The sequence below is a fragment of the Calliopsis andreniformis genome, chromosome 9 (assembly GCF_051401765.1).
Source record: "Calliopsis andreniformis isolate RMS-2024a chromosome 9, iyCalAndr_principal, whole genome shotgun sequence".
NCBI lineage: Eukaryota > Metazoa > Arthropoda > Insecta > Hymenoptera > Andrenidae > Calliopsis > Calliopsis andreniformis.
This window is the reverse complement of record NC_135070.1, coordinates 19,447,005-19,471,653: the sequence shown is the minus strand read 5'-3', so window position 1 is coordinate 19,471,653 and position 24,649 is coordinate 19,447,005. Positions and strand designations below refer to the sequence as shown.

At 40.8% G+C, this 24,649-nt stretch overlaps 5 protein-coding genes and 3 long non-coding RNA genes across 13 annotated transcripts; 4 read left to right on the top strand and 4 right to left on the bottom strand.

The window, feature by feature from the left end:
• Window positions 1-15: 15 nt before the first annotated feature.
• Window positions 16-4,684, bottom strand: Brun (trafficking protein particle complex subunit brun). 2 transcript variants are annotated; one of them, XM_076385274.1, is made up of 11 exons: window positions 3,544-4,684; window positions 3,191-3,464; window positions 2,919-3,117; window positions 2,637-2,848; window positions 2,369-2,567; window positions 1,881-2,295; window positions 1,581-1,801; window positions 1,151-1,508; window positions 740-1,074; window positions 451-674; window positions 16-377 (listed from the first exon to the last, which is right to left on the bottom strand). In XM_076385274.1, exons 1-11 carry the CDS (start codon window positions 4,479-4,481, stop codon window positions 186-188), a joined length of 3,567 nt encoding a protein of 1,188 aa, XP_076241389.1. In that variant the 5' UTR covers window positions 4,482-4,684; the 3' UTR covers window positions 16-185. The 2 variants fall into 2 exon arrangements, with proteins under 2 accessions (XP_076241389.1, XP_076241390.1); XM_076385275.1 differs by having other exon boundaries at window positions 3,191-3,461.
• Window positions 4,685-4,859: 175 nt separating this feature from the next.
• LOC143182994 (syntenin-1) lies at window positions 4,860-7,445 on the bottom strand. Of its 2 annotated transcripts, none has more exons than XM_076384353.1 (8): window positions 7,308-7,445; window positions 6,937-7,002; window positions 6,662-6,850; window positions 6,489-6,599; window positions 6,181-6,416; window positions 5,944-6,097; window positions 5,757-5,866; window positions 4,860-5,689 (listed from the first exon to the last, which is right to left on the bottom strand). In XM_076384353.1, the coding sequence occupies exons 2-8, from the start codon at window positions 6,985-6,987 to the stop codon at window positions 5,635-5,637; spliced, it is 906 nt and encodes a 301-aa protein (XP_076240468.1). In that variant the 5' UTR covers window positions 6,988-7,002; window positions 7,308-7,445; the 3' UTR covers window positions 4,860-5,634. The 2 variants fall into 2 exon arrangements, with proteins under 2 accessions (XP_076240468.1, XP_076240469.1); XM_076384354.1 differs by having other exon boundaries at window positions 7,253-7,431.
• Window positions 7,446-7,556: 111 nt separating this feature from the next.
• Window positions 7,557-8,049, bottom strand: LOC143182995 (uncharacterized). The gene is made up of 2 exons (XR_013002545.1): window positions 7,936-8,049; window positions 7,557-7,740 (listed from the first exon to the last, which is right to left on the bottom strand). It is a non-coding gene; the product is annotated as an uncharacterized LOC143182995 (long non-coding RNA).
• An 86-nt stretch (window positions 8,050-8,135) lies between these two features.
• On the top strand, window positions 8,136-20,731 carry LOC143183961 (CKLF-like MARVEL transmembrane domain-containing protein 4). The gene is made up of 4 exons (XM_076385832.1): window positions 8,136-8,475; window positions 19,511-19,678; window positions 19,761-19,871; window positions 20,460-20,731. The coding sequence occupies exons 1-4, from the start codon at window positions 8,302-8,304 to the stop codon at window positions 20,541-20,543; spliced, it is 537 nt and encodes a 178-aa protein (XP_076241947.1). The 5' UTR covers window positions 8,136-8,301; the 3' UTR covers window positions 20,544-20,731.
• On the top strand, window positions 11,528-12,309 carry LOC143183963 (uncharacterized). 2 transcript variants are annotated; one of them, XR_013002694.1, is made up of 3 exons: window positions 11,528-11,656; window positions 11,728-11,846; window positions 12,174-12,309. It is a non-coding gene; the product is annotated as an uncharacterized LOC143183963 (long non-coding RNA). The 2 variants fall into 2 exon arrangements; XR_013002693.1 differs by having other exon boundaries at window positions 12,162-12,293.
• Window positions 13,612-19,173, top strand: LOC143184151 (dynein axonemal intermediate chain 3). Its single transcript, XM_076386183.1, has 2 exons — window positions 13,612-13,629; window positions 16,294-19,173. Exon 2 carries the CDS (start codon window positions 16,303-16,305, stop codon window positions 19,171-19,173), a length of 2,871 nt encoding a protein of 956 aa, XP_076242298.1. The 5' UTR covers window positions 13,612-13,629; window positions 16,294-16,302.
• An 829-nt stretch (window positions 20,732-21,560) lies between the features above and the next one.
• LOC143183964 (uncharacterized) lies at window positions 21,561-22,322 on the bottom strand. The gene is made up of 2 exons (XR_013002695.1): window positions 22,036-22,322; window positions 21,561-21,637 (listed from the first exon to the last, which is right to left on the bottom strand). It is a non-coding gene; the product is annotated as an uncharacterized LOC143183964 (long non-coding RNA).
• On the top strand, window positions 22,181-24,630 carry LOC143183962 (uncharacterized). 3 transcript variants are annotated; one of them, XM_076385833.1, is made up of 5 exons: window positions 22,181-22,240; window positions 23,353-23,489; window positions 23,643-23,825; window positions 23,905-24,021; window positions 24,098-24,630. In XM_076385833.1, exons 2-5 carry the CDS (start codon window positions 23,376-23,378, stop codon window positions 24,170-24,172), a joined length of 489 nt encoding a protein of 162 aa, XP_076241948.1. In that variant the 5' UTR covers window positions 22,181-22,240; window positions 23,353-23,375; the 3' UTR covers window positions 24,173-24,630. The 3 variants fall into 3 exon arrangements, with proteins under 3 accessions (XP_076241948.1, XP_076241950.1, XP_076241949.1); XM_076385835.1 differs by lacking the exon at window positions 22,181-22,240 and adding an exon at window positions 22,278-22,466; XM_076385834.1 differs by lacking the exon at window positions 22,181-22,240 and adding an exon at window positions 23,023-23,158.
• The last annotated feature ends 19 nt before the right edge of the window (window positions 24,631-24,649 follow it).

The following is a 24,649-nucleotide window of genomic DNA, read 5'->3' as shown; positions in this document are numbered from 1 at the left end:
AAAAGAAATACGAGAATTTTTTAAATAGTTTATTAAAAAAGTATACGTTTCAATTGTTAAATAGTGTCACATTTAATCATCGCAACAAACTTCATGCATTAAATTATTGTAACAAGGCATAGATGCATTTTTATTTTCCTTTTTACAAATGTTACAAAGTTGCGCATTTAATTAGTCTACAGGCATTAATAATCATCAACAGTTATTTCTATTGGTGGTATATAACGCCACGTATGACCTGCGTTTATCAATTCTGAACAAATCACAGGTGTATTTGGAGCAGATTCTTTACTACTGCATTGAATGTCTATTTTATATTGTCCGGCTGTGAAGAATACTACGCGACACTCGTGATAAAGACTCCCATATTCCTGCAACTGGAAAGACCATTTATTATAGGTTAAACAACGTGTTTGTTGTAGTATTTCTATGATAAAAGTGACGACTTACTGCTGGAAGCATGACTTTATTTGCACCAGCAATAGATAGCCTCGTCTCTAGTTGATAATTATTTACACCATTGTGGTGATCTTGGTAGAAATTTATAGACAACATAAGATCACTTAGAGGATATTCCAAAGCATTGCATATTCCTATCCTGACGCTCACACATTCACCCAAACTACAAGTGAGTTCCTCTTGGGCCTTCACGATCGTGTCATTTATTTTAATCTCTGTGAAAGATATAATCCAATTATTAATATTGTTAATACACGCGCGAAGATTACCAGAGGCATACCCCATTGTAAAGGACTCATTCTGACGAGGTCTAACATATCCTGAGTCAGAGTAATACCAGAAAGGGTCGCTTTCCCAATGGATTCAGTGCCCAACAGCTGCCAACACAAGTCAACTAATGAGGCAATATGCTCGGAACAAACTTTCTGAAGCTCTCCAGCATCAGCAGCTCCATTAATCATAGACAATTTGTTAAGTGGACACCGATCAACTGGTACAGGAATTCTGCATGATTCTTTACCCTCCATGTATATACATTTGGTTTGCGTGTAATGTAATTCCATCTCGTGATTAGTCATGTTTGTTAAGTCTAACACAAGATAAAATTGCGAGGGTCTAAAAGAAGAGGATATATAAAGACATATCACAAGAGGGAAATAACATGGAATGTAGTTCTCTCGTCATTACTTACGTTTCTGCAGGAAGTACATCCCAGTTTGTGATCTGCACGCTGGGTAACATTTCTACGGTTATGAAGACAGACGAAATACGACAGTAGCCCGCCGCTAAGCCAGCACCGCCTGAATACTTAATTTTTAATTGACCTTCGACAATATTTGAGGTATGCAATGGAACAGCAAGTTTCGATAAACGCGAACTCGCCAAGGAAGAATGTCCAGACTGAGAACTTAAGCCAGATCTGAACGAGGAAGTTAGCTCGGATTGTCTTTTCGTATGCGATGGAGAACTTAATCTAGATGGCAGAGAACTGTGTCCCGAATGGGACATTAAACTGCTCGGTTGACTGAGATATGTACTACTACTAATATCTGTAAGGTGTATATATACAAATAAATTAAATCAATATTTTAATAAAATTTAATAGTTATTAGTAATATTACCATTTCGTGAGGCAGGCGCTATAAACTCCGTAGCCGCATATAAATATAATGTAAGGCTTGCACTGACACCAGGTTGTAAAGGTAATTGGGTCAGTAAGTTTTCATCGCTCCACTTGAATATTTTACACTCAGTTGATGCGTCTAATGTGGATTGTATTGATAATTCGATCGTTTCTATAGGAACTTGACCACTGTTTGTGATGGTTACAGTACACTCTGCACTATAATATGAAAATAAACATTTGTACTTCATTTAAAACTTTGAGTACCTTTGAGAGCCTTTGAGAATCTTTGAGTTACCTTTCACCACCATATAGCGATATACTTGCGCTAGTCACAATATTGTCTCCTGAACTGAAGCTTGCAGTCTGAGGTAAACTAGTAGCCACATCTATTCTGGGTAAAGATGGAACTACTTCGACAGTATACTGAGGATGCACCATTCCTTCCATATGCCTCAGTCTGCAATTAGATTTTACCCCCAATGTATGAGTACTAAAACCCAGTATCTCCAAATCCCCGATCTCTTTAGGTCTGCCCGCTAATGTTACTGCGATTGGTCCTGATTCAGCAGGAAGCGTAATGCTCTCTGGGATTGATTCGAACACTACTCCATTTGTGAGGAGTCTCATATTTGAGACGTGGAGTTCGAATGGCAGAGGATTAATAAGTTGCATTGATACTTCACAAATATCACCCTCTACCCACAAGTAATCTGTAATCAATAATGATTTTCGTAAGTGCGTTATGTAGCTAGTTTTGTGCTGGTGTTCGGAGTGTTAACGCACCAACTTTGCTTTTCGATATATTTTTCCTCTCTAACGAGCCAAAATTGATTGGCGTGAATAAAAAAGGGCCATGATCTTCTTTAACTCTCTCAATTTTTTGAGGCTGAAGATGTGGCTGCATGTTTTTCAGTACAAACAATTTCGTTTTCGGGATATTTGTTAAATTAGCAGGTGGTATGACTGTTCCCGAATCTAAAACCTATTGGAGGAATTTTACTTTTCCTGAAACGCTAAAATTACGTTTCGTAAATCCTGATTTAATACTTACAAGAGGTACAGGTGCACCTTCACACTGTTGAGATACATTTTGAAGCTGCAGGGCAGTTTCTTTCCGTTCATTAGGGGTTAGATAATTGTACATAGTTTGAAGTAAAAATGTCATGTGTCTTGTTGCTAGTGCTGGATTGCCCATACGATTAGCAGCAGCAACAAGTTCATTTATCACCTGAATTTGTATGACTGGCCAACCCCTATGGGTCTCTGTGAAAACAACTTTTTTCTAAACATGCATTCATTACAGCAGTATCATAATCAATATAATAAAAATTACCAGGAGTCATGTCAGCAGGGTCTAATGATAATTTAAATCCAGAAGCAGCCTGTAGCATTAAGTTGTAACATTGTTGCCAGTCTGGATTTGGATTATTTTGAGACACATGTCTTGTTGCAGCCAATCTTAAGCAAAAAGCTGCTTTTCTCACAAAACCAAAACTTGTGTACAGGTCTGACAATGTAGTAAATCTATCAATCTGAAATGTTGCACAGAGTTAATTATATTGGATTACTTATTATTTATTAACTTTTCTTGATCAAATTACATACTTTCTCTTGTTCACTCAATGGTAAATTTATAAGTACAACATTATTCAAATAGGAGGCAGCTTGCAAAGTGCAGTTCTGCTCTATTGAAATTCTTGTGGCCTTAAAACTAGCTTCTGTTTCAATTATTCCAGCATATTGGTATTTGCTGTAATGAACTATAGCCTCACGATATTTCTTTGATATTTCTTCAGGTAACAAAATATGTGACATATTACTCTTTATTACTTCTCCAGCAGGTGGTGATGAAAAGTTTGCAACTGCTTGTGATCCCCTTCTAAATATAATAAAATATTGCTAGTTCCATTCTAATAACATTAAATTTCTTATTTAAAATTATTTTATTTTATACATACCTCTGCTTACCTGGACTTCCTTCTTGAAGGGAAGAATTTCTTTGTAGTGGAAGACTTCTGCACATATTTGGATATAATACTAGAGCAGATGCAGCGCATAAGCCTTCAAATGCTGCTCCTAACCAGAGCCAGTCATTAACAGCTTGCAGCACACTAGCTGCAGAATTGTAGTTGCTTAAAGCATCTGCTGGAAGTCCAGCTTGAAGACACAAATCACCCAAATGTTTTGTCATACGACCAACACATCTTTTCCTATTGTTTCTAGACTCAAGATCTAATCCTATGAAATCCTTTTTCTCAAAGGGAGCCAATAGAAGAGAAACTCTATCTATCTTTTCTCTAGATCTCTCAAGCCTCTTGGATTCTAGAATCCAAAACAGGGAATTAAGGCATTCCATAATGTGGGTCTCAAGATCTGGGCAAGTTTCATCATTATAAAACACAGCTATTGTTTTGAAGTTTGAGGGAGTACTGAAAGGTGCAGGTGGTTCATGTGGATTATTTGATTCACTGGGCCCAAAAAATATAGCTCGTGAATCATATAGTGTTGAAGTGTATTTTACTTTTAAGGTTTCATGAACCCTACATAGTTCATTCAGTTCTGCTTGATTGTCATATTTGCCAAAAGTGATTAGCCCCAATAGTCTCCTGTGAGTCTGAAAATCTCCCCAGTCATTGTTCTCAACTGGATGTTCTTTGACAAATCTGGCAAAGATTTCACGTGTCCCACCGGTAGAATCTGCCACAGTGAATCTACTACCTGCTTTAATTATGCGCTCGCATAACCTGCTGACTGTCTTTGGCTTGATCTGACTACCGATGGGTCTCAAAAGCAGAAGCAAGGCCGCATGATCGTGAGCAGTTTGCTCATAATCAGGATGGGACATCTTATTGTCGGGTACCGGACTCGACAAAATAGCACTGATAGCCGAGCGCATTTATGTCACTCACTACCTAATGGTACGTGAAAGTACCTAGGCCCATATAAATGATAACCCTTCTTAGTGTGCTCTGTTGTACGCCAAATAAATCTTGAACCCTATTATTAAATACTATATGCATCATACTATTGTTTAACATTAGACTTCACTTTGACAAGTCTCGTGTTATGCAAGCAAGAGAGACCAGAAATAAAACCTAAACTGCCATGTTTCAAACAGATCAAACGCGCATGCGTCACCGGAAATGAACTGATATGAGATTTCTAAAGAGAAAGTTTAGACTTACACTTACAGTTTAGAAATTAAGATCGAATAAGAAGGTTCTAATGGCCTTAGGAATTTGCAGGTTTGGACTATAAATAATTTGTGATTGAATGTTTGTATAGAATTTTTTATTGACTATCTTAATTAACTACATAATTTATAATTCGTATAATTGGCACATTGGTAAAAAGTACAAAACAATCGTATTTCCATCTACAATATGGATTACATATAAAGTTGCACATAATAAAATAGAAATCATGATAACGTTTACGTGGAAGCTACAGGTATATACAAGATAAAACTGTATAGAAAAGTATTAACATTGTAAACACTCTTAGGACATATAACTATTAAAATGTAATGGCATATAATTGCAGAGTAAATAGTTACTACGAATGTCTACTCAATTGGTGCATAATAACAGAGAATACTATAAATAATCACGGACTTATTTTATAAACAGATAACATCGTCACAATACAGTTCTTCAAACAATGGAATTATCTTAAAAATTTAACAGTGTAATAATAAATAAATCGCATTGCAATTAATTTCATTAATAAGTATTGTATAGTGATTGAAAATAAACATCCATTTGATAAACGTATGAAAAACAATGGAAAACTTCAACTACTTTCATTATCTTTCTAGTTAAAAAAATAATGTGTACTTTCTATGAAGTCCCCTGTTTTACTCAATATCATCAATATATACGCACTGTACCATATTTTTCATTAAAATTTGTACGTAGTATTTGTTCTGTCATTAAAAATGATATGGCTATTGATACGAAAATGTAAAGCATTATGCATAGATCCCCCTAGTGAAAAAAAGTAACACTGAAGTTGAACATGTGTCGAATGGGTTTTGACTTACTTCCGGTTTAAGCGTCTGGTATCGAATGATCCATAAAATTTTTTAGCAAACTGGTATGCATACTGAAATAAATAATTTTAAATAAAACAAATTTAAAGTCAAATAAAAGATTACTGAATATTAACATACCTTTTAATCATGTGATCGTAAATGTACGATGGAATGATCGTTATTGTGATAATATTTCCGCCATTTTCAATTTCTGCTGTGATATCCTTGTCTTTCAAACCAATAACATTCTGAAACATTTTACGTAAATATTACGTTTACACTAGTATTATCACTCATGAATCATATACATATTTATTAGTCATACCTTTCCATTCACTTCCAATATCTGGTGATCTGTTAATAGACCGTTTCGAGCGGCTGAAGAATCCTTAACTAAGGCAATTATTTTACCATTTTTAAACTGGAATCCTATATACCCTGTACTGTCCTTGTGCATAGTTACCGTGCGTTCAAATGGTCTGCAGGAAATAGAAATTATATGTAGATATAACATATATATATAATTGCCTTGTAACTTAAGAACGAGTATAGAATAACCAACCTATCACGTATTATAACTCTGATTCCGTTAACGTCGGCGTTTTTGAACATCTTGTGTACTTGCTCCATTGAATATCCAGCAACGGAAACATCGTTGATACTCAAAATTTGATCGCCAAATCGTATTCCAGCGAGTGCAGCTGGAGAATTTTGTCTTACAAGGCACACAAAGATACCATTGTTCACAGCATGCACTCGCAAACCAATTTTACCATCTTGATCTTTGCATAATATTAACTACAACAGTGATATTGGTATAGTAAAGGCCTAAATATAACTTCTAATAGTGTATATGTATCTGTTAATTACTTCTCTTATCCCATTTGTAACTTGTGCTCTCTGTAATCCCAAAGATTGTCCTGACAGTGGTGCAACCATACCTGCCAATGGTCCTGGTGGTGCAGGAATACTAACTGCCATCTAAAATATAAGATTGTACTTTAATATACTCATAATTTTGAAAAGTATATTATGCCACTTACGCTTGTACGGTTCACAAGTGAATATTCAGGCATGTTTTCTGCTATTATTTCTTCAGTAAGTTCCAAACCCATGTATTCCCCTAAGGAGGGGTACAATATAGGAGAAGTATTATAGGCAGGAGCAGATGGAACATTTTGTTCTTGTAATACAGATGGAACATTATATTGTGCCTCTGCTTGTAACTGTGCCTATAAGTCAAGTACTTTTGTATAGGATGAAGTATTAACACCATCTTAAAATCTTCATAAGTAGATGTCAATGTCTCCTGACCTACCTTCATCATATGATCCACCTTCAAGTCCTCAAGCGTAGGATAAAGAGACATGTTGTATAGATTTTTCTGGAAGTAAATACTATATGTGTACAAAATGCTCTTTTAGATGATGGTAGGTGCTTGACAGTTGCATAAGATCAATTGGTGAAGAATAATGCAATGAACAAAGGTGTTAGAATTGCTTTATTACGAATGTATTAAGCAGAGTAAACAAAAGATGTGTATGCCTGTATCATGCAAAATATAAAAAATACAAAAATCAAATTTATTGATAACGTGTGTAGTGTTGGAGTTTAACCGATAGTAGCCTGCATACCGAAGTGATGAATGTGCCGAACACTTAACAGAAAAATTTGCACAAACGTCCGTACCTACAAACAAATTTTTGTATTATATTCTTACAAAGTAATCAACAATATACAGCACTCCTTTCTTAATATGAATGCTCTTGAATAAATATTGCACAATTTTACATAAAATGAATCGAGCAAGGGATTTCAGACGTCACGCGAAGATGCTTGAAGTGTTATTGATAAGCCACGGCACTCACGGCACCATCTCATGGAAACGTTAACGTCAATTCTGTTAGAACACTCATATGATTGGCAGGAAATACTTGCGTATGATGTGTCACCGCGACATCCGATTGGTTCTGCACCTCTATCACATGTTGCTGTGGGCTTTATCTGAGATAGCGTGGGCCAATCAGCTTCTCATTCCCTTGTAACCGCGCGAACTAATTCCAATTTGAAATTTCATCCTGCAGATCTCGTTATATCAACAGTATAATAGCAGGAACAGGTTCTGCTTAAAGAAACAACGTTCTGAGAAGGTATTTTAATAAGGACACAGACATTTTGAACGTATACACATATAAAACATTCAAAGTTATATTTAATTTAATTGAAAACTAAAATAAGTAGTTAGAGTTTCTAGTATTAGACATTTTTAAGAAATATGTACTACATATCGGATATTTGGCAATTGGACCGTACTTACTTATGTCCATCCATCGAGAGCAAATGACAAGGAGGAAGCGGAAGAACCGGAAGACCTATGCAACGTGGCGATCGGCGTCTCGCGGCTCGACTTAGTTGACAAGGAAGGAATCGCTGACCAGGGTGGGGAAAATGGAATAGACGGTGGGGGAATAGCGGGTCGTTGGTTAATACGTAGGTAGTATTCAGTAGTGAGGCCTCGATGCAGGCGGTGGCGAACCAACAGGTGTTTCGGGCACGGCTCTAGCAAGATACCGGTTCCTTTCGTTCTCTCGCTGGTGTTTACAATCAGCCGCCTTTCACTTACGAATATACGCGTGTCATCGACTATCGTTCATTGTCACCCTCGTCGCGACTAAAACGTAACATGATGTCGGAAACCGTAGTGACGATGGACGGTTCCAGCAACAACGCCAGCAATAATCCTCGACAGGTGCCCACGGTGAAGACGGAACCGGGTCAACCGAACCCTCTGGCGAGCATCAGATTGAATGTGCCCTACTTCAAATCCATACCCGGCATCCTCAAGCTCGTGCAACTGGTGAGTATACACAGTGGATGATTGTTCTCCGATGTTCCTTTGGTCATCACGGCATCGGAGCGTTAATTGGGCCAGCGAGATTGGATGTAGTTGATAATTCTGAGGATGTAAGGTCTGTTAAAACATTTATCATTGTTGTAATGCGAGATGCGGCGTTGAGAAGATCTTTCCTAAGAAGGAGAAATGCTTATTTTGTACTGCTTTTTATACATAGCACTAGTCATTATTATTCACTGATGTAAACTCTGTTATAAAGTACGGGAACATTTGGGTTGACTTTTTCCTCCTAGTCGATGTAAATAAGGTAGATAACAATCGCGTAAAATAACCCGTAGAGTACTAAATCAGAGGATTGTTATTCATAACTAGTCGTATCTTCCATTCTCGACAGAAGTTTACTAAACTGGTATTACGTAATTCATCGATACGCTACGTCTCGCCCGAAACTGGAATTCTACGCATTAGCAAATGCTCCTAACGTAGCAATGCTTCGTCGACCAGAGACTTTGAGACGATGCAAAATCGAATCTGATTCATGCATTACATAAACAAATGCTCAACCATTTATCTATCTCATTATTGAACCAAGCATATACTCTTGAATACAAGGTGACGTGCACTAGAGCACCTATTCTTTAAGATGTCGTTCATCGTGCAGAATTTTTGGCAGCCATTCGTCATTGTTTCTGGCGCTGTCGCTGTCTCGCGTATCTTTTATGCGGCATTCTTATTTTAAACGCGCGCGTTTCGGAGCCCTGTGCGACTCCGAGCGTCTGGGTACTCGAGACGGGTTTTCCAACGTCGAAGTCTCTTTTAATTTCGTTCACCTTGATGTCTCTTGAGAAGAAAGGAGCACGCATAACCGCGGATTGCACGGTTTGCACCGTGACGTTGAACCCGAAACGGCATATGGTGTAACGGGAATCTTCTAGCGGAACAGCTAACAAAGTGTCCTTATGGGATAAAAAGGGCTGCTGCTTTCACAGAATCACTACTGAAGTTAACATCTTAAATATCTCTTCTCATTAGTCAACCTTCCATTTTTGGAGCGATCTTTATACCTTAAAAAATACTGTCAGTCTCATCGGACAGCCTTGTCAAAAGGCCGCTCTGGGATGTGTTAACATCAATCCTTAGCTGCTTCAGTCCCGTCCTTTCTGCGATGCTCTTCATCGAAATCGAGGATACCGTTAGGCGATCAGCCTCAGTAAGCATCGTCTCTCTGCCGTTCACGCACGTGCAGCTAGAGACACGCCCGACGACGTTTCCTCGTTTATTCGCGGCAATGAGCTGCTCGTTACTCTTGATGGCTGAAAGAGAAGTAAACATCGATTTGGTTGAGTATTGACCATGTAAATATACACGTGTTTCCACGATTTCATTTTCCATTTACTTAGCCAATAATGACTTAATAGACATGGAGTGGAAGATTATGCATTGGTTTGTTTGTTCTGGCAAATGATTCAATTCATGACGAGGATTATATTTTAGTTAAATGTTTCAGTTTGATATCGGTCATTGCTAATCGCTTCACGATAATATCGATATCAAATCGATCAAGTGGACGATTTCGTTAGAACGGAGCACCTGACCTCGGATAGCGGTCTTCTGACGCGCAAAAGTAGGAAAATATATGCGTAACCAATCCCTGATGGCGACTTTACGACAGCACGATCAGGTTACCAGCAAATAGAAATCAAATACATCCCGCGGGTTACCAGACTTCTGGTGTCCTTCAGCTGAGCTCCCTGATTTGAAGCATATATTCATTGCAAAGCACATTATCAGTTTCTTAATTTAGGGGTGGTACTGTCCAGAGTTAGTTCAGTTATTAAGATAGAATTTAGTCTTCTAAATGTAAGAAGCTAGAAAATAACTCCAGAAGAATGGAAATGAGAATATTTTAAGAGATGCTTATTCACGATGAAAACTACTTAGCATCAGTCGAAAACTAATGATGATAAAGCGTTCCAGGAAAACGAGCTCTCATATCTCAGGCAGAATCTTTTAGTCTGACAATTAAACAGAATCTTCTACTTTTCATGCATATTTAGTTTTATCGTTCAAATGCTTGAGTATTAATCATAGACAATGTTTCTGTATTTTTTTAAATACACCAAGTCCCAATCACAATCTTTAAGAGTGCCTTTCCCAAAGATACTCGAACAGATCACGAGTGTTAATAAATTTAGAAAACAAACCACCTGTGGCGAATCGTCAGCCTGGAGGCGAAATCTACGAAATAGCTATTCTTGCGAATGTCGTGGTCCGAATTTATATACATTGACGATATTCAGACGAGGAACCGGTTCCTCCATGGGCGAGGAACTGCGCGATCGGCCAGAAAAACTTGGAACGATTCTCAGGTGGCATAGTTTCGATACGCACGGACACGTCCCTATGGGCCAGACACGCACGTTCGATGACCATACATGTTCATCCCGATGACCGGGGACCATACGTGGCGTCCCACATTCTCGGAGTTCCATCCTACTGCCGCACACCCAGCCGCGCCAACGGTATCAAGACGATTCATTAACAATTCAAGTTGTCCTTGACTCTTGTCCGATGATTTTTGATGTCCCACCATCGATCCACCTCTTGTCGGTGTCCACGTGCGTGTGCTCGACCAGTTAAGCGGGGCCGACCACTTATTTAGTGTCGACTTTCTGTGACACGAGACTATGTCCCACTGGGGAGGACAAATGAAAGAGTAATTGATTTTGTTTCTTTTATGAACACGAGCGTCCATTTCTAGCCCTTTTACCGCCAGGCTTCATTCAATTAGCTTTCCTCATCTTGTGTTCTAGTTAAGCTGTATTAGAAATTATTGTCATTCGTCATTAGTATTTCTATTTATCTATTATTTTTGTGTGTGGATGACAGTTAGAGATTTCTCCGTTTCCAATCAGCACGAAAATGTTTACCATTATCGTATTGAATTGTGAAAAAAAATATCTTTCTTATCAATCTTATCTCTCCCTGCAGATCGCTGGCGTCTGTTCGCATCAGTGTTATTCGCAACGCAAATTGAGTTTCAACTTTTAATAATTACCGGTGAGGAGTTATACGGTTGCGTGCTGGATAAAGTAGAAATGGCACAATAATCCAGCCTGGCATAATGTGAATGCTATGTATCGTGTCACTCACGCGCGTCATATTTATTCTCGTCTACGTACACGTACGTACAGGCCACGATACAAGTTTAATCTTGACGTACACACAAACGAGAATGAATCTAACATTTTTCAGGGTCGTTTCGTGTAGGGTCACCGGTATACAGTCAAGCAAAGTTTCAAAGCGTTCGTAAAGTATTTCCGTTTCTCAAGTGTAAACCCATGGTCGGTCATTTCGTTGACGTCGATAAACAGGTGAGGGCTGTTCCATCGATTCTTTCACGCGATGTTATACCGTGGTGGAAAAAAAATCTGCTAATTTTACATACTGTCCCAGACACGTGTCAGCATCTATGATTAGGTATTTAATCTCTATTAAGATCATGAATTTTCGTTTTACTGAAATTTAGAAGACAAGAGATAGAAAGAGGAAATTCCAGGGAAGCAATAGAAAATAACCGCTATGATCTAACAGCGTTTACTCAGTCGTCGCTAAAAATATCTTTTACGATACTGTTATTCATCTCGTTCCAATCACCTCGGCTTCTTTTAATTTCCACATCTCTAAAGGTGTTCGCGAAGCTTTCAACAGAGACCCAGAAACGAAGGAACTTGGAAGGCCAGGCGAGTAATCTTCGTGCCATCTGGAGGAAGTGCCATGGGGGACCGTTTCATCTTGGAACGCGAATTTTAATCAGCTAAACCGGACGAAACGTCGGCGAATTGCGCAACGACGATTATTACGACGGTTCCCGCGACGTTGTGCCATACGTTCTTATGGTGTGGGCTGTGCACGAAGCATATCGGCTGGTGCAACAAGCTATGCAGCGCGCAGTATGCACCGCCGTTAATTGCACGCGAGTACCTTATACGCAAGGACAAACCGCGCCTCTAGCTCTGTCCGCGGGTCAGGGGAAAGATAGTTTCTCTGCGTTCGCAAGAATACGATCAATCGATAAGGTATCTTATATCGATGGATCTTCCTACAGTCAGATTTCTATGCTATTATTATTGCTATATTGATTCGAATAGCTTGCTGTGTCTGTGTTACAATAGATTACAGCATAGCCTTTAAGCTCCAGAAGTAGTATAAATCAGGATTAAGAAGAGATTAGTTCTTAGTTATTTCGACTGTTATTTAGGACAAGAATGTAGATAACCAATCGTCTGGAATTATTCAAAAAACTTCTTATACTTCTACGTCTCCATACCTCTTTTATTCTTTAACTCTGTGTGAAGCGATCAGACCTTTTAGCGTTATAGCGTGGGCAAGTCGCTGTGTAAACGATTCATAAACAAGCAGCTAACGTTATTAGTCACCTCCAGTTTTTGTTTAGCCTTTGGAGAACGAATCATAATGAAATATAGACGCACGTCACTCGTGAATGACCGTGATGGAGCTATCAGGCCCGTGATTCACGACTTTTCTATATAGCATCTGACAGTACGCGAAAATAATCCTCGCCCAGCGTCGCTGTAGCAAGAATACGCGTATCGATACGTAACCGAGAAAAATGCGGCATGCACTTGCTTCGAAGTCGGGCGCAGCTGTTCTATGCTTTCGCGGGTGCACAGAGGCGCGCATAGAAGCTAAATCTCCAGCCTTATTCACCGTGATTTCCATTGCTAATTGCACGGCTATTTCTATAACCACCGTGTGCATTTCATCGTGATTGTACACGAGCTGGACAACCGTGCGTTGGCATGCTCGAGTCGCAATCGTTTTTGTAAATCAGGGAATTGCACAAATCGATAAAAAAGGAGGCCTCCTTTCGCGATGGAAAAAAGAGGAAAGACACATTGCATCATATCGTAGCGTAAATCCTGATTGATCGTCGGTTTAAGCGAATGGAACGAACACGAAAAACATTACGATTTATCAAACTCGTGATTAGGGTAGACTTTTTAATATGGACAAGACGTGACAGAATTATCGTTCAGATTTCTTGGAATTCTGTGGTTTCTGTGGATTCAATAGGGGGGAGGAGTAAGAAGCTCATAGATAAAACGAGACAGGCTCGCGAAATCGATTGTAAAAGTAATATTTTCGGAGAGTTAAGATAAGTCTGCGGGTCAGAGTCATCGCTGCTTTAGAAGTAACCTTACGTCATCGTCCCCACAAGACTGATGGATTTCATGAATTCTGGGGATTTTTTTTCGCTGAATAATTGTTTCGCGTAGAAAACAATTAGTGAATACTGATAAGTAGAATCAGATAACTAATTTTATGAATTCCTGAATAATTAGGACTTCTGTACCACACTCTCTATGTAGATAAGTTCATAGACTGCTCTATCAGGGTCTTCATTAATCCTGACAAATTAGCCAACTAGCGTTGCAAAAATGACCATAGCCAGACAAGTTATCAGTGTAGGTTGTAATCGGTGGCCACTTAGTAACCGCATATGAATAGCGCATGTGGGTCGTAAGGTTTCTCCTCGAGTCACGTCTTATCTGTTTTCAGTCTTAGCGTATTCGACTGATTCTCTCGACTAAGCGGTTCTCTATTAACACTCTTACAAGTGTAGTCGTATTACAGATCCTCAGCATCGTTTCCTCTGTAAATGAATACTTTGCTTCTACTTAAATTATGCAGACATATATACTCTCGTCGCGTCAGCTACGTGCTCCAGCTCCGTTTTTCGTTCACAGCCTCTTACAATAATATTACGATCGGGAGAGAAATTATAGGAGACTGGGCAGCTAAATGACATCATCGTTGATGCCGCTTGCCGGCTATTCCGTGCTGCGATCACGTAGAACGTGTCGCCCGAGTCGCCACAACATTTAGGTCAGCGTGGTGTGTCTGTACTACTCGCTCGTTTTGCCCTGAGTTTGTTCGATAAACTCGTTTGACCCTTGTCGATAGTAACTGGTTCTAACGATTCGTTTCCGTTCGACGGAATACCATGAACGATCCTTCGAGAATTCGGGTTTCGGACAGCCTCTCGCTAATTTTAGAAGCGATTCGATTCCCTCGAAAATTTCCGCCTGTCGCGCGTGAGCCTTGCATGCCATGGCTAATTCTATGGAGCTCGTTACAGAGTACAGTAGAGCTCTCACTGTTTGAGCTAATAGAGAGAAATAGAACAAGTGGACGATTGAAATGTAACATAACGCTGAAGATTAATGAAAATTAATACCTTTGTCTTATATGAAGTAGATGCTCTAGAGGTACGTGTTCTATTAGCATTTGGACATCAAGGTATACGATTAACAAAGGCTCCATTTCATTTTGCCGCCCATCACTCCCACGTTTACGAGCCTAAGTGAATGGGATTAGGATGTTCTCGATTGTCGATTATTATTACGATCGCTAATGTTCTGTGCACGACACGCGGGCACAATTTCCCCCACCCCATGAATAATGCAAAACCCCGACCTATATTTCCGACTTGCCGTTTATCTTTCGTGAAGTTATTTTCAGAGTACACAGTCTGTATCGTTTCTCTCTCTCCTTGGGTCCGCTGTAAGCAGGCGTCAAATCAATGATAAAACTATCTGGCGTTAATGTTTGTCGTTTATTCCCTGTTGCTCTAGTTCCCACCGTTCCCTCACCTTTAAGTGACCAGAAAATTCATGTTTGCCCTGATAACAGTCCTCGTTGCACCGCTTGTGAAGTCATCCACCTTGGACGTCGAGGGTTGCAGCGTTCAAGGAGCCAGCTGAACGCTGTTGCAACGTCGAGTCGCGTTCTTCGCGCTTCTTTCTTTTTATTAGGCTTTCTACTCGTTAAGCGCGTGTATATTTAGCGACGTGGCACTTGACTAGGCGTGCCTTGCTAAAGGTCAATAGATTGAGTCTCTCTATGCAAAAAGTGGCATAAAAATGAAATTCGACTTGGCGATAAGTAGCTCGAGAAAGGTAGATCGATCCTGTTCGCATTTGAGCGGCGTTTCCTGAGATTTCTGTGCTATCGCGTCGATCTCTCAGAATATTAATAAGTCCTTGTACAATGCTGCGCGAGCTGGCAGCGCTAGGAATTCTTGGTCGACCGTTTATCGCGGTCGACGACGTTTTCAAATGGTGAAAGTGAAATTCTTCCTCCGCCGTGCGGTTCTAGCGTTCCAATCCTTCGCACTTTCGCGCCCGTTCACCCTTCAATGCTCTCCTGTCACCTGACTCCTTAGATGAATACTGTTCTAACTGTTATTTTAAATATGGGTCGGCCTGGAAGGGTACATACGACAGAAGCTCTGTACGCGCGAAATTTAAAGGCAATTTTTTTAAATGGAGATCAATGAAGCATTCGTCTTTGAGATGCTACTTGGCTTCAACTACTTTTTAGTAAAGTATGATTTAGAACAGGTACTCGAAGGGGTTTCTCAATAATTGTGCATGGATACACGTTATCGTGGATTGTTTCAACACTTTGGGTATCTAATCTTAGTAGATGCATTTGTATGAGTTTGTGTTTAAGCTGGATGTAGCTGCTACGGTTAGTTTAGAATGAAGTGTAGGTCAAGAAGTAAAGAAATATTTAAAAATATATGTACCTATCCGCTTCCCTTCGAAACTCTAAACATTTCACTAGGAAGAGACCATCAATTGGCTTGAGACACGGTGAAATCAGACATTGATTTTCTTCGCGATTTCCCTCCGACGATTTCTGGATCGTAGAAGTACGGTTTCCAAGCCCATGGAAAGTTTGATCGATGCTCGGCGCCGACCAATAGTTCCGAGACATGGCGCGTGAATAAAGCAGGTCGGTATGCCGAGAAAAGGGGTTAAGTGTCCGCTAAGCTGGACGCTGGTCGCCGAAAATATCGAAAATGTGGAACGCGTATGTCTCGACGTCGAAACGCAACGAGAACTGGGTTGTTTGGTCGGTGAGCACGTGTTCCTGGAATACCCATGGGCCTACGTGAACAGAGACGCTGTCACGAGACTCTCGAGATCCGAATCGCCTCTGGCAGCGTTCAGAGAACAGATAGAAGCATACAAAGACGATAAGTTCCTCGTAGGCTACTCCTCTACACGCCTATTCTCCGATGACTTCGTCATTTGCCTCACTCAGAAAGCAAAAGGCATTATTCTAAAGCGAAACAGGGATATATCGAGAGCCATTCTCAACAGAGTACTCGATAAGATAAGAAAAACCGCAAGATCGTGGCGCTGTTTGGGCAGCGAGGCGGAAGTGGACGAAACCTTCGCGAGAAACACGAGGGAGTTGCTCGAGATAGAAATCGTGTTACCAGGAAGAGCGCTGGGCTTGGCTCGAAGTCTATGCGACAGGGACTCGAGCGGTTGTAGAGATAGTTACGTGCAGCTCGTGAACACGAACGAAGAGTTTGCCAACATCGAAAGAAAGTGCATTTCCCAAACATGTCAGACCCACCTAGAGCCTCGAGAAGCGTCTGTTCAGACATATTTTAGCTACAGACAGAATGCATGGACGCAGTATGTCTATGAGGATATTTTGGATGAGGTACCCACCGAAGACAATGTGGAGGAACAGGAGGAGCAGGGGAATGGGGAGTCTGAGCGAAACGAGGACGAGCGATCGAAGGTAAAAAGCGACGAAGATAAGAAAAGTGAGGAGGGGCCTAAGGAAAAGACTGCTATGGAAATATTTCTGGAGTCCCGATTCCAGGATGTGATTGACGTCATCAGGTACAACGCAGCCGTAAACTTGCACGTAGATGATATTCAGAGTCTCTGCTACAAGGGGTCTGAAGAGAAGCTGGTTAGCAGGGATCTGTCTTTTCGCGAACAGCTGTCTCTGGCTGATTACAGCTTCACGAATAGCAGAGCTGTCAGTGACATATCTCTGAGCCCGAAATCGACAAGATACATGATCATTTCTTACGTCGATCCCACTCTAGCTCCTCCTGAAATAAATCTAAGTGAACGTGGGTTTCAGTGCAAAGCGCTGCTGTGGGACTTGGACGACCCCCTTTATCCTCAGCTTCAGCTTCAGGACCACAGAGATGTCTATTGCATTTCTTTATCCCCATTCGATGAGAACGTGGTAATAGGAGGCTGCTCCACTGGCCACGTGATCATCTGGACCATCAAGGATTACTGGGACAAAGATGATATCAATAATGATATCAATAAGAGAGATAACAACATAGTGGTAGCCCGCGCGATTATGGTCTCCGATAAGGGTCTCTCTCATCAGCGCTCTGTTCGGGCGGTCCGATGGATGACGCAGTACAAAATAGAGCCAAGTGGAAAATTGTCGAGATCGTCAACTTCCTGTGGTGCGCAATTTCTAACTGTCTCTGAAGATAGCACAGTTTTTATCTGGAACCTCCCTCCTTTCCCAAATCTTGGGGATGCAGATTCAGACAACATTTTCCATCCAGTCTTTCGTCTAAAGATCCGATCTTCCACCGGACCAGAGAAATTTACTCCTCTATGTCTCTGTCTCCCTTCGGTCAGCGTTCTCGAGGAACGGAACGATGATCAGCAAAAAAAGAATCAGTTGAGTTCGACGCAGAAGGATTACATGAAGAGCTTGTGGCTAGGTTGCGTGGAGGGGTTGGTAAGGTGTACATGGGAGGACCAGGTGCTCGACGAGGACGCACTAGAAGTTGACTGCGAGATCTTGAGCCACTCCTGCATTCACGATGGTCCCGTTACGCAAATACAGCGATCGCCTTACCTTCAAGATATCCTCTTGACTATCGGTGGCCACGTGTTCGCGATTTGGAAGGACGATCACCTGGAGTCGCCCCTCTTCTGGAGGAGGATGTCCTGTCGGTACACAGCTTCTTGCTGGACCAGCAAACCTGGAGTTTTTGTGCTAGGTACTCAGCAGGGAGATCTTGAACTCTGGGATATAAGGAGCGATTCGAGCTGGCCAGTGGTTTCGCAAAAGGTATCGTCGAAATCGATTACCTGTTTGATTCTGCTGGGGTATCAGAGTGAAACTTCGAAGACAATAGGTGTGGGAGATAGCTGTGGATTTTTTCGCGTTTTCGAAGAGCCTGAAATATTCGGCGACGAAGACGTGGTTCATAGGATGGATTGGTTCGAAGAGTACGTGTGGAGGGAGGTTCGAAGGAAAAAAGTTTTCTCTGGCTGGCAGAGCGATTTCCTCGCCAACGACCCAGCCGTGGCAGCGAAACGGGCAGCTAGGCGTGACGAAGAGCGGAACAGGGAAGTAGAGGAGGCTAGGGAAAAATTGAAGAGGGAACGAGAAGAGTTTTCGAGATTGAAAGCGGAGAAACGCGCGCGTAGCGCTCCGATGCCCAAGCATGACGCGTGGAAAGCGAAAGAATACGAAAGAATGAAGGCTGTTCTTCTTCTGAAGAAGAGCTTAGACCCTGTTGAGCTGGAGGAAAAGAGACTTCCTCTTGTCACCATGCAGGCAGAGAGAGATGCGAAGCTAAAGAAAGCTGAGGAGAACGTTGCCAAAGCAGACGTGTACTTTTCGAGGACGTTATCTGTGGAGTTCCCTGAGCTTATCGAATCGAAGGAAGAGTCGGAAATCGAAGAATCTGTTAAGTTTGAGAAATCTGTGGATGATTACTTGCAGAGATTCTATGAGCTGCGAGACAGGACTCGAGAAATGTTGGCGAAAACGGACGATTTGAGACTTCAGGAAGAAGAAAGAGCGAGGAAGAATGCGTAGAATCTATAATTGGAAGATTGTAGCATGAAAGATGTTTCTTCTTAATTATAATGAACAAAAATCCGAGGAAATTAGCGGAAAATCTTTAAAAAATGAGTTGAGTTACTATCTCTTAACGTTGATATAAAATTACAAAATTTTTAAATACATTTTTTAATTTGAAAAGAGCAAAATAGGGGGGAATACACTTTTTTTTAGTTTATCAATTATCATCATCTTCTAGAAAGTATGTGTAGCTGGCCCAGTTGTTAGGATCATTCTGTACAATATGACTCAATCCATCATTAAACAATTAATCGAATAAAATGAATTAAGCACACGTGTCCGATTGTTACAGTTCTTTGGCATAATATGCATGTCATGTGCGTCGCCAGCACGACTCGGAGCAACTCACTGGTTCCTGTTCGTCGCCGTGACAGCATTCATCGCCACCCTCTTATGGTGTTTCATATACTTCTTGTCGATTCGGGAAGCACTTAAGTTACCCATCAACTGGATCCTATCGGTGAGCAACAGGTTACATAAGCAATGCAATTACCGTTGCACTTGAAGTAATTCGATATATTAACTGAATTTCTTGTTTGCAGGAACTTCTAAACACAGGAGCGTTCGCAGTTTTGTATATGATTGCCTTCATCGCTCAGTTATCTGCTTGGAGCGCGATACACCATGGTGCCTCGTCGAATATCGCTGCTGGGGTGAGTGCAGATTTATAGTCAGTTTAATTATATGTATAGGATGTTCGGCAATAGGTCTCAACAATTTTAGAGTGATTCTACATGTCAAAATAAGGCAAAAATGAAGAGTGACAAAATTACGTTTAAGGCTTCGTTTCCTAGTTATTAATTGCTGAGGCGTATATGAGATGTGTCTGACTTAATAAGAACTTATTGTACTTCCGCCGTGCAGTAGTCAAGTCGAGTGCAGCGGTGTAAGTAGAATAACCCTCCAAGTCAGACACAATTTACACGTATCGTAGGTCTACTATTACTAATTAGTAACTCCGAAACGAAGTCCCAAACGCAATTTCATTCTTCATTTAAATTTTGTTTAAAATTTCTGACACCTTTGCTTGCACATTCTATATAAGTACATGGAGTAGCGCTACAACCAGGAAATAAATGAGAATAACAGGAAAAACGAAAGAAGATTACCATCTGTCACGGTACAAAGAGCAAGATCAAATATAGAAGTAGATTGTACTATTATTATTCGTATGAGAGGGAAGAAAAACCGATAAGAAATAAATTATAATGGTTAAAATTCCTATGTTATTTGCCCCGCAGGTATTCGGTATCTTCAACACGCTCGCGTACGCCGCTGGAGCGTACTTCCTGTACGTCGAATGGAAGAGTAGCAACACGCAGTGAGTAAGGCGGAGCGAAGGTACTCGAAGAGACGCCAGGTACCTGAAGAGCACCCACGGCAGGGCCACCAACTCTCGGGTTCTCGCGATCCCTCGCTTCTACGACCGCTGAACGCGAGCGAACGCACACGACGCCCACTGGAAGATCTCCTCGTGTGGTTCGTTCGACGTGGACCGTGATGTGGAGAGATGGACGTGTCTATGGGAAGCTAGTCCAACGAGAGGCCCATTTTCCCTCCGATTTTCGCGTGTCGTAGCTTCGCGAGAGAGACTCTATGTTGCAACCTATGTGCCTTTTAAGATCAGCTCGATCGGGCCTCGTCGCCGTCTGGAAATCGCGCGATCTCGGAGCCGACGGGATTGATCGATGATTTCAGGGAATTCTGGACGATCACGAGGGCATCGAACGATCGTGACGCGATCGAGGGAACGAAGTTCGACGCCAGTTTAGGATGGGCATGGGGTCATCGAAGAGACACCGACGACTCTTGGTCCTTTCGACGGGATTCGTGGACTCTCTTCGCCAAGTGGTTCAGTTGTTTTTTCTCTTCGTTGGAAAATATGGTTATTCTTATGGAAGGGATTTGAGTACCAGGATCGATGAAATCTGCATTCGGTTGCCAACTTCTCGCCTGTTATCACGTTGTTGAATGAATCATCTTGTCGGTCGTCAGTACGCGTACCTCGTGCGACGCTTTCCCGTCCAGAGTTGACTTTTCTAACCGTACCTTTATCGCACTACCGCGAGTTTTTATTTATAATACGTATACACACATTATATATATACAGATAAGTATATACATATACATATATTATAGAGAAATCTATTTTATATAGGTAATATATTTGCACAAATCGGATACAATACATCGTTTCGTTCTTGTTTTTTTTTATTCTATTTCACTCATATCTAAAGAACACTTACGTAATTCGATGTAAACGTGAGAGAAAAAAGAGTCGATCACTGCGACAGCGAATGCTCTGCAAATTCATTGTATTTGTTTCTGTACACACATTGCCATTCAAATATATTGGTCATTTTCATGAGTGAAATTCATTCGAAACCTGCTCGAATCGCTTCAGATTAGTGCCGGACAGCTGAAGATAAGGTAAGGAGGACATCAAAATTATTAATGATGATTCATACGAAATTCTTAGGAAATTAATTGGAATTCGATTCTACTTGTGATAAACCAGAAAACCAAATATCTATAATACTAAATAATTACAGAAAAATACTCATTCAGAGTGTCAAGATATGTCTGTTTCAACACTGTCTATTTCTACTCAAGTACGCTCACGTTTCCTGGTATCAACCACTTCATACTTATTCAACAATCATTTTCCACGATCGTTATCTAGAATCTTATCAAATCATGAATAATGAATGATAGTAGAGTAAAGAAACGATAAATTTCTTTCCCGAGCCAAAGACTTTCACGGTTTTGCAGACCACAAAATACAGAGCAGCCTTCTTATCAAATAGAATCGTTTACCTTCTCCACAGGCAGCGCGAATTCGCAAATAAGCATGCACTTGGCTGGCTCGGTTCGCGCGCGCAGCGTGCTCATTTCTTTAAAAATGTGTTGCCCGTGTATGATATCACCAGTGACGTCACTCCTCATGGTACCGCGTTGGAAACGCAAGCGTGCACTTCAGTCAATCGCAGACGCTCGTCGCGCGACCACCCGCCTTATTAAGGTCAGTTTGATTCTTGTGAGCGCTTCGTTGGTTAAAGCATTCGATCGTGGAACGCGTTCTATAACCATACCGATCTCCTGTGGGTAACGTGACTTCCGTTAGTCCATACCCGAGAGAGGCGCGATGTGATCGGGCTTGTGATAGTTTTTATCACTAAAGCTTCTCTTCGAGAGACGTGTTTTAAAGAGTAATCATCGACAGGATGAGTCAGCTGTATAGAGATTTGGTACATGAGAAATTTTGGAAACTTATCTTGATTATTCGGTTGCCTCTGCTCCTTTGCAATGTTTGCAATCGCTATCAGTCACAGTGACGCGAGAGATAGAAGCAGCACGAGGAGACGCGGGATTCAATCGATTCCATGCCGGCATTCTTATCGGTTGACTCGGGTGGAAGTTCTCTCCGTCTTAAAAATAACCGGTGACGGCATTTCGCGCCTGTTTATTCGTAGCCCGCTAATTCCGGCATGCTCGTGATACAAACACTGTAGGAAAAGAATACATATTAATACATTTCTGTAGGCGTCAATGCATCGCGAAACTTGCTTCTATTGCCGCTGGTTTTGTTATCGGTGTTTGAGGTTTAAGAGTTATCAGGGTACTGTACTTACAGGTTTCCTAGGAAACTTCGTTTTATTTCTAAGTTTCTCATTGATTAGATCAAGCCGTAAATTTCATTTCCTTCGGGTCTACTCGTTGTGGTTTATGTATTGCGAGAAGGAGAAAGTGATTCTGAAGGTTGCATGCTATCGATCGCAGTATAGGGGTGCGAGAGGGTGTAACGAAACGAAAGGGAAAGCGTTGCTGTTGTACGCAGTAGAATGGGTTCGCGTGCCCTTCCCATTCATCAAAGTGTGAGATTCGAGAATGTAGAAATCTGAGAGCAAAAATAACGCACAGGAAATTGCGCTTCTCTTAGGTAAACGAAACACGAGACTGGACGCTATTCTTGGGTGGCAAAAAAAGGAAGAGTCTCCTCGTGAAATGTAGGCCACGCCTCGAAATCTTAGCCTTGGCCCTCTTACTGTCTCTGCCATGTTCTTGAGCGTGCCTACTTGGAGATTTCTTTTTACGAATCGTGTTTACGTGATGAGGTCAATGTTAAATTTTCAGAGTCGACAACGAAGGGATCGACCATGTCACACACGGTAACGATAAGAACGCAAACGGTGACCAGCAACGCTACTGCTGTTATTATCAACACTGGGTACCTGAAGACATGGAGCGGAGTGGTGAAGTTACTGCAGTTGGTAAGCCTTTTCTTAATTCTAAAAGTATCCTACAATTGGCAAACAGTCGTACACAAGAAACTTATAATTGGAATGTAGAATTTGTAATTGGGACTATATTCTACAGACTACATTTTACATTTACCTTCATATTTTCCTTTACTTATGTTTCAGGCTCTTGGGGTGGTTTGTGTGGGCATTATCGGTCATCAATTCACCTCATATGGATACTACAACGTAGCTGCTGAATTATTTTTCCTTTTAATAACGACCACGTTCATGATCGGTACTTTTATAAACCTTGTGAGTTGTTTGGCGTCCCCTTCAACATCCAGTATCATCGCGAAAACCATCTACGTAAGTCTATAAAATCTTTGCAGAGCTATAATATCAATCAGTGATTCAATATAAAAATTATTGCTTCTCCTTCTGGCAGGAACTGTTGTATCACTCTATAGGATTTGGACTTTACTTAGCTGCTTCGTTAACGTTTTTGGTACACGTTTCGAATAGAAAAGGGTATAGGGAGTATGAAATTCTTATGGCTGCTGCGGTAAGTTTTAAGAAATTTGTCCTTTTCCTAAATATTTGTGATTTTCATTACTACTTACTCTCATTATTCCTTTCAGGTTTGCGGTTTGGTGAATTCGGCGTTGTATCTGTTGAGCACAATCATTGGTATTCGCTTGTACAGAGGACTTTGAAGATCTCATCGTTAGTTAGTGTGTCTTTCATGAACTATTTTTTAAAGCGTACTTCGAATTCGTTTTGTATATTTTGGAGTCCTGAAATTGCACTACAGATTCAGGGACACCGTTTTGGTGTCCGATCTCCAATCTTACCTATGTCCTATTTTGTACAGTGATTTTGACTCTATTTTACCGAACACGAACTATACAGATTTCTAAGTATATTGTGTCGATTCGTTGCTAGTATACGTAAATGCAAGAACGATGAACAATTTACGCTTATAACAATACAACTACCTTAATGAGATATTGGTAAAGAATGTTTACTGTTTGTAACATTGCTGTCTTTTTAAATTGTATTTATACGAACTTTATATACGCATAACTATGTACCTATATATTTATTATATTTACATTTAATATTTGTACTTTACAGAAATAAAGAGGGATAACTAATTTATTTCTGGGAATGTGCTCCATTCCATCATGTTT